The following is a 9,315-nucleotide window of genomic DNA, read 5'->3' on the forward strand; positions in this document are numbered from 1 at the left end:
GCCTGGACCCGACTTAATGTTACTATTGTGCAGCAACACATGCATGCATTGATTTAATCAATTTTATGAGGGAAGCTTTGCAGGTACACAATATGTCTGAGAAGGTAAAGGGTAAAGGGTGTGCTTTTAAGGGTACTTCCTTTGAAGGGCTCCCTATATTACGCATGTAAGGGACAAACAGAGGGTCCTAACCAATTTCAACAGTGTACTATTGTCATATTAGTCTATATAGACTATATGCACAGTGTATTGTGTGATGTATTTGTCCCGCGCACCTACAGTAGGTGGGATTCCTCCGCGCGCACCTTCGGGCGATTCGATTGGATCGGAAAAGCGGAACGGTCACGTGACCGGCGTGAAGCTGAAGAACGCGGCGCTTTAGAGCGCAGCACGAAGGTCTCGACTTGCTGCAAACGGATTGACTTTGTGTGGAACTTCAGCTGGTGGTGTGTGTGTGTGTGTGTGTGTGTGTGTGTGAGTGAGTGAGTGTGTGGAGTCTGCTCGGAGCACGCGTCTGTCTGCTGTACTGGCTGTTTTGGAGAAGGTCATGGCGCGGATGCGCTTGTGAGGAATTAGCGCGCGCGCTTGGTGATTTTTTTTATTTTACGGGAAAATTATTGTCGTATTGTTTGTTATTATTATCGGAAGGATGGATTTATGGACACCCTGAGAGCACTGAGCTGCTGCGGGACTCGCGAGCACACCCTCAGCCTGCCATGGTTACGCACACGCGTGTCGGACACGCTGGGCTTCTGGGTGTCATTTTGTTTCCACTCGCCTCTCTTTGAAGATCTGAGAATCCGACATGCTGCTTTGATCGGGACAACTTCTGAAGGTCGAGCTGTTTATCCTCTCATTCCACACTTGTTGTTATATATTTTTTTCCTTCAACTTACTCGCGACGATGACGAATGGACCTGATCCTCCTCCTGCGTATTATATCGGCATGGAAGTGGTGATCGCTCTCGCCTCCGTCTTGGGGAATGTGATGGTGGTTTGGGCGGTGAAGATAAACAGGTCGTTAAGGGACACGACTTTTTACTTCGTGGTCAGCTTGGCGCTGGCGGACATCGCTGTCGGGGCTCTTGCCATCCCCTTGGCGATAACGATCAGCACCGGGCTGAAGACGCACTTTTACAGCTGCCTGATGGTCGCCTGCATTATGCTCGTCCTCACTCAGAGCTCCATCCTCGCTCTCCTCGCCATCGCCATCGACCGCTACCTGAGGGTCAAGATCCCACTCAGGTAATCTCCTGCACACCATGTAGGCCTAATAGTGTCCCGTCCTAGGTAATGTCCCGCGCGCCATGTAGTGTCCCGTGCCCCAGGATGTCCCTCCAGGCGGCTGCGGGTGACAACGGCCATAGATCATACACATGCAGGCTGCATCCATTAACGCACACTGGCATTATTTTTTTTCTTAGCCATGCTCTAACTTTCCAGATGTATCAAACAGCCTCTGCAGTGACCTCTAAGTTTATTGCACACTTGCATTTCCAATGACACTACGTACACTGCTGACAGATACCCTATATCCTTCGTTCCTCTTTATGCATTTGAAAGACATCCTTATCCAGAGCATTACATTTTACATCAATCAAATCCAATTTATACAACTGAGCAGTCAAGGATTGAGGGCATTGCTCAAGAGAAGCTTGTTTTTGGATGAAAACTGATACTGTATCACTTAAAACTCAGCATTTTAGCCTTTTTATTTTGGTTTGTTTTGCTGGGGGGTTTTTTTTTATCAAAAAAGAGGGTCGTGCAATATAGAATGGCATGTCCATTTTTTTTCATCACAACTTAGGCAATATGATAAACTGAATTTTATATCCTTTTGACCAACCATACAGACATGACTGAGCAAAAAAAAAAAAAAAAACTAGAAAATGGGCAAAAATATAGCACAGATGCACATGATTACATGTTTTTTTTTTCTGGTTGTTTTTCAGGTATTTCTTTTGACCCAAAAATGCTTAATTTGAGAATTCTAGGTTTTTGTGACATCATTTCCATATTCCTGTAGTGGTAAAATATTCACATTATAAAAGTAATGATAAGTTTAATTCTACCTGGCGTATCTGAAAACCCAAATGCACAGTTTGATGTCTGATGCCCATGATAACTTACACTGGCACGGCTTCCATATAAACACACACACACACACACACACATATATATAGGCCTATATATATATATATATATATATATATATATATATATATACACTGTGTAGGTCATTGCTGATATATATATATATATATATATATATATATATATATATATAATCATCAATGACCTACACTGTGTTGCTGGGACAAATCTGTACCGCTTGGTTTTTAAAGGTTTTAACCACAGAGCTAAAAAGGTTACACTGGACTACTAATAAACAAGCCACTTAAAGAAGTGGCTAAATATTGATCAAATGTAGCTGAATATAACATACAGATGTCGGAAAAAATGATCTGAGATAAGATCTGTATTTTAAAAACTATATTATTATTATTATTAGTAGTAGTAGTAGTAGTTAGAGTTACCAGCCTCAAAAAGCACCAATTAACAAACAGCAAGTATAATAAGTACAGACACATCTCAATATCAGCTAATCACATGAGATTATTGCATATCTTGGACGCCTTCAGTATTGTTTTACAATGTGGAAAGAAATAAAAATGTGGAGATCATGGCGTTAGAAGGTTTGTTTAAACTTTTGACAGGTAGTGTAGGTATTCAGTTGACTCATTTATTTTTACATGACATTAAATGACTAATTCACATGTTCAGTTTTTTTTGAGCATTTTATACATTGATTACATATAACATCAAATGCTGTGTTAATAATAGAAGCATGTACAGTTTTCAAGACTAAAAAATAAGTTGTGTTCCGGCAAATCGTTAAATCTTTGGCTCTTTTTCCTCTGATGAAAAAAAGGAAACTGTTTTTTGTTGATGTAATCATGTGCATTTGTGCTATTTCTTTCTCTAGTGAAGTGTGATATACTGTAGAAACCTTATTATCCCTTTAACTTAACTGAGACTTTAATAGTGTATATGCTATTACAGTGTGCACCTTTTTGATGACAGATGCATACTTTATGTTCCATACTTATGCAACAAAATTGCAGATTTATTATATTAAAAAACCCTGAGCTAAATCGTTTGGTTGAAATGGCTCATACTCTGTGTTTCTCTAAGAGAAATAATAGTTAGATAAAAAAAAAGCTGTAAACAAGAGTATTGGGGGGGGCCTTTCCTATGAAGCAACACATATAAAATTAATTAAATAACAACAACAGTCAGTTGTTATTTTGGGACATCACCTGTTCTTTAATAGGTCTTGTAAGAATAGTATTGTTAAGTGCATTTGCAAAACCAAGACCAAAAAGTGTGTTAAGAGTAACCAGATAACTGCTACACTATCGCTTTTATCCCAGCATTTGACTAGTGCTTGGGCACATCAAAGTAGTATTCTGATCTAAAACCCTGGCCTCCATTGAATTCCTTTAATTCCTTATTCATTTTGGAAATTGCTTAGCGTGAGATTAGGACTGTATGAGGATGTTGCAATAACCCCTAGTCTAGTTCTAGTAATTTGGATGTGGCGCAAAGGGACAGTATGACGTTGGACATTGTCCTGCAAAAATAGAATGCTTTTGGTAATCAAAATAGGCCATTTTCCCATTAAAGGAAATGGCAATTAAAGGAGTTCATTAGAGGTCAGCAGTGCCATTTCAGCAGTGATGATGACATGAAGCAGGGAGTCCAATTATGGCTCTGGTGTACTGAGAAATCTTACTCTCTTGATGGTATCCAAGTGCTCCTGAAATGCTGGGTAAGTGCATTAGTGTAGAAGGAGATTACAGTTTTTAACCCTGATAATGGTGTTCTATTATTCTGCGCAATCAAAAGTCCCGATTTGACTTGAACACCCTTGTATACACATATATATCAATCAGCTATAACGCTGACAACCACTGACAGGTGACATGAAAAACAATGATTACCCTGTTACAATGGCACCTGTCCAAAGCTTTGATATATTAGGTAGCTAGTGACCCCACGCTGACCCCTGTCCCATGCCAGAAGTGCTTAGAGTGGAACATTAGAACTGGACAATGAATCGGTTCATGCTTTTTATAAAAGCTTCTTTACAGCAACAGCTTTAAACTAAAAAACTGACAGTAACTGATTTGTGAAGGTATTTAAATTTTAGACATTTTTCTACAGCATTAATTTCACAACCACAACCAGCATTTTCACAACCAGAGAAGCTATTGTTTAACGTATATTTAACGTAAATTTAATGCATCTACCTTTAATTAACAGAGCCTTGATTTAGCGTACCATGCATCATTTATGTTTCATAACAAATGCAAAGTCTCTTACAGTATATTAATATATTGTTATCTTTAAAGCAATATCTTGCAAACCTCCAGCTTATCTTTGTACTGTTTTTGTTCTCAGCTTAGAATGATATCAGCTGCTCTCCTGCAGGTGGTTGTTTTTTAATATATCCCAAGTTTTTACAGATCTGGAGAAAACTGCATTTTCTTACAGTGTACCTTGGGCATGAGAGAAAGAGTTAAAATTGCACTCATTAATATCCATTGAAGAATTTAAGGGCGTCATAAAGAATGTGGTGAAGGAGGGACATACAGTGGTATTTAAATTACGATATTGATTGATTTATATAGACTTACAGTATATGAATAAGTATGGATTTTCATTTTATTGTAATTGGATTCTGGAATGGAAAATCTTATTTTTTATTTGTTCTTATTCTGATCAGGTGTAGCTGAATACAGCCGAGAGATCTTAGAAAAATCTTCTTTTAGAGAAGCTAAACTATTTGCAGCCAGGAATCTGTATTTTATAGAACTTAATTGTGATCATATTATTATTATTATACACACACACACACACACACACACACACAGGAAGGAATCGAACCCAGAACGTGTAGGAGCAAAGTGACAGTGCTAACCACTAAGCCACTGTCTCCATTTTTATTTTTATTATAATAATAATAATAATAAAGCTTTTGATTTATTAACTTTCCATTCACAGAACCCTACTGTACCCAATGGTACAGTAGGTTTCGCTCTCGGTATGGTGGCGTCCCCTCGATGGGAACAACCTGAAGACCAAGAATCAGGCTTATATGCGTAAATATAGTTGTTTTTGATGGCTGATTTATTTTTACATGATGATATATTTACATGTTCAGGTTTAGCATATGACAGGCTGGCAAGTCTTAGGACTGTAGATGGATGGTTGTTTAAATCTTCACTTAGTTTCAAACTAAACAAATGACCATTTTTATGCCATAAATATGTAGAACATGAAGAAACGTTATTTCTTGTAGGAAATCATTTCTCCATTGTTAGTAGCTTATGCTTGACTTTGTAATAATAAAACATTTTCACTAATACCTGAATTTGTTTACTACACCCTATTCAGTATCAGAATTTATTTACTCCTCCATAAGTTGCTTCAAGGTAATTCCTTGGGGTCCTTGAGATCCTTGTAGTTGATGCTTGCTGTGTTGGAAATAATTTGGATTTTCCGTTTTCAAGACTGAAAAAGAGGTTGTCAGAGAATTGTGTTTTGGCAAATCGCGAAATTTTTTTTTTTTTTTTTGTCCTTACATAAAAAACCCCTGTGAGACATGAATTTAAAATATTGTTATTATTGATGTTTTCCAGCAGAGTGTGATATAAAAGAGGTATTATCCCTCTAACTCAACTGAGACTTTGATAGTCTTTGCATCAGTTAATGCTCCAGATCAGTTCCACAGTAACAGAGCTATACAGTATATACAGTAAGGTAGTCTGAGTAGATACAGTATACAGTATATGAGGTATATACATATATATGTTATACAGTATGTAAGGTAGTCAGAGTAGAGTGGTTCTGCAGTATAACACTAGATACTGTAGATAATGCATTCTTAGGTGATGTTGAGACATAAACATATAAGCAGTCATCATTTTTGTGACCGGTTTTGGTGACGGTTTCCTGTTACATGCCCAAGCAGGAAATGTGCTGATTTACTATATAAAAACCCTGAGCTACAACAGTTGCCTTTAATGACCCATGATCTCAGTGTTTCTGTAAGAGAGATAATAATAATAATAATAATAATAATAAGCTGTGAAACAAAAGAGTATAAGGCGTGTGAAGTTTTCCATGAACTGTTCTTCGAAGTTGGAACATATGAGGGGTGTTCAAGTCAAACCGGGACTTTTGACTGCTGAATAACAAAACACATTTATGAGAGTAATAAACTCATAACCTTTATTTCTCCATATAATCTCCTGCTACACTCATCTCAAAGTTTCACATCTAAAACTCTGGCTTCCCATTGAACTCCAAACATGGCGAAATCACTCGAAACAAGGTCAGGACTAGGGTTAGGGTTAGGGTTACACTTTTGAAATCATATTCTTATTATTGAATTTATATATTGCTAATAGAGTCAGGAAGTTCAATGTTAATACTGTAATGGCTTTTTAAGAGACAAATTGTGAAAGGTACCATTTCTTCAACGAGAATTTCTTACATTATATATTATTATTTGTAAAGCAAAATCGTGCACACTTCCAGCTTATGTTTGTACTATTTTCGGCCCCAGCTTTGGAGGATAGCAGCTGTTCACCTCCAGGTGGTTGATTTTTAATATATCTCGAGCTTTTACAGATCCGGGGAAAATTGTTTTTTTTTTATTTGCAGTGCACTTTGGACAAAGATATTAACGCTTCCAAATTTTGTACATGTTAATATCCACTAAAGAGTTTCATTAAGAAAGTGTTAAAGGCGGCGGGATGTTGTATTTAAATAACGTTATGGATTCATACAGACCTACGTGAATACATGTGGAAATGTATTGTATTTGAATTCTGGAATAAAAAATCTTATTTTTAATTTGTTGTTGTTGTTGTTTTTTAATGTTGAGTATTTATAATTTGTAAAGTTGCCGTCTTGGCTACTGTAGGTCTTGACCAGGTGTACCCTATATGGCAACAGTATTGCCTGATGACCTGTTTCAGCAGTATTAGAGCACCCTGCTACACCGTGAAGAATTGTTTGAGAAATATACTGTATCAAAATGTTTAAGCCATCAAATTCCTCAGATTTCTATTCTCAGCCCAATCCATGGAGGCCCACCATGGCATCACAAGGTTGGACCTTCACCATATTATTCAGGTGGTTGTAATATTATAAATGATACTGTACATGTGAACACCTTCACATATTGTTTCCATGATCATTCATGGGAAGAATCTTTTCTATCTCAAACGTCACACTGAGGTGTCCGAACATGTTCTGTTGCATAGTCGAACGTTTTAAGTGACTTCCACAGAAATTTGCAGGCTGGAAAATGCCTCAGCTTTTTTCTTTTGTAGTACACAGGGTGTTACGTATAAGTTTCTGTAATGTGCAAGTGTTGTTCATGAATGATTGTGTGAGCAGATCCTACAGATAGTCTGCGACAGATTTTCATTCGTTTTAAACAATTAACCTTTTTTTGTAAAATTTGGTATTGAACATGTTAACCTGAAATAAGTTGAGAATGTAATCTGATTTCTTTTTCATTCTCTGTCCTGATCTTTAGCTACAAGCGAGTGGTGACACCGAGGCGAGCTGGGACAGCGGTAATTGTTTGCTGGCTGTTGGCCCTCATCGTTGGCTTGATTCCCATGCTCGGCTGGAACAACCTGGGGAAACTCAACCAAACCAACAACTCTCAGGGACCCGACATGGTCACCTGCAAGTTCGAGAAAGTTGTCAGCATGGAGTACATGGTCTACTTCAACTTTTTCGGCTGTATGCTGCCTCCGCTCGTCCTCATGCTCGTCATCTACTTCGAGATTTTCTACATGATCCACAAGCAGCTTAACAAGAATCTCAATAAGGCAGCCAGCCAAGCTGATCCCAGACGTTATTACGGAAAAGAGCTCAAACTGGCCAAATCTCTCGCTCTGGTGCTTTTTTTCTTCGCCATTAGCTGGTTACCCCTGCACATACTGAACTGCATTACACTGTTTTTTCCCGAACATAAAAATGTGAACCTCATCTACGTGGCCATCTTTCTTACTCATGGCAACTCGGCCGTCAACCCGGTCATATACGCTTTCCGCATCAAGAAATTTCGTGTTGCTTTCATCAGGATCTGGGAGCACTATGTGTGCTGCAAGAAAAGGAACCGGTTGCCCAGTAAAGCCACCCGACGAAAGGACTGTCCGGAGATGCGACGAAACAATGACATTTGACTAAGCGACAGTAGGAAAACAAACATAGCTGGCCAAATGGATTATTCTAGTAAAATACTTACTGTACAGTATGTACAATAACTTTTACTAACAATAACATCCAGGTCTGAGATCCTGGGATGCCATGACTTATATTTCCTCGCATGAGGATATTCAGATGAAGCAGCATATTGTCTAAACGTGTGGTGAAAATATTTACATTACACAGGAGGAAAAAGTGCCATAAGTCCATAACTGCTTGTGTTGGTGGAGAAACTACATGCTGTACAGCACTGGCATCTGTCGATCGTGTTTGTCTGTGATTCTCCAGTTTTAAATGAGATTTCCAAGCTTTATAAGAACATCAACTTTTAAAGTGCTTATAGTCACACCAGGCCTTGCACAGATCAGGACATGGGTCCGTATTTAATCTTTAAAGAAATTACACTGTAGCATCAATCATGCAGACGAGTGTATGTGTATGAATTGGGATTAAGTTTCCTTTAAGAAGGCAAATTTAAATAAATAAAATGTAAGTCAAGTCTTAACTGTCCTAACGCAGTACTGTTATATAATTTGGATTTAATTGTTTTTACAAGTTACTCATCTCAACGTGTTATGGCAACCACCGGAAAATTAATGTGAACTTCTGATATGTGAAAGTGTAGACCACCCACGTGATTTCTGATATTTACAACGCTGTAAGCAGAAAAACATAAGTTAACTGTTCGATAACAGGCAAAACATAACCATGAATTATTCTGGTTTGAAACATACTAATAAAGCCCTGATAGTGTTTTTAGTAATAGTTCTGCTACTGTGATGCACTTCTGTATTCCATCACATCCATCATATTTACCATCACATAATTTCCCCCCCACAGTTAACATGTCTTTCTGAATTGCATATTGAGGAAAAACACACTAAAAATATTCACTTATTAGACCTAATCTTATGTATGTACAGTATTTATACCAAAATGTACTTTCTTTAACATAAAGGAAAAGTCCGTGCAAATGTGCTTTCAGATGTTTATCAGGAAATGCAGCCCCAGCCGGAAAGC

General features: G+C 37.9%; 1 protein-coding gene across 1 annotated transcript; it reads left to right on the forward strand.

Annotated features, from left to right (window-relative positions):
* The first annotated feature begins 362 nt into the window (after nt 1–362).
* LOC128511112 (adenosine receptor A1-like) lies at nt 363–9,058 on the forward strand. The gene is made up of 2 exons (XM_053483777.1): nt 363–1,245; nt 7,616–9,058. The coding sequence occupies exons 1-2, from the start codon at nt 905–907 to the stop codon at nt 8,271–8,273; spliced, it is 999 nt and encodes a 332-aa protein (XP_053339752.1). The 5' UTR covers nt 363–904; the 3' UTR covers nt 8,274–9,058.
* The last annotated feature ends 257 nt before the right edge of the window (nt 9,059–9,315 follow it).

Source organism: Clarias gariepinus, chromosome 23, assembly GCF_024256425.1.
Source record: "Clarias gariepinus isolate MV-2021 ecotype Netherlands chromosome 23, CGAR_prim_01v2, whole genome shotgun sequence".
Taxonomy (NCBI): Eukaryota; Metazoa; Chordata; class Actinopteri; order Siluriformes; family Clariidae; genus Clarias; species Clarias gariepinus.

What these genes read in the sequence shown, in the direction of transcription:
- LOC128511112 (XM_053483777.1), top strand. Translation starts at nt 905, where the DNA reads ATGACGAATGGACCTGATCCTCCTCCTGCGTATTATATCGGCATGGAA. An exon ending in AGGGTCAAGATCCCACTCAG is followed by an intron (nt 1,246 to 7,615) that starts GTAATCTCCTGC and finishes CCTGATCTTTAG; the next exon opens with CTACAAGCGAGTGGTGACAC.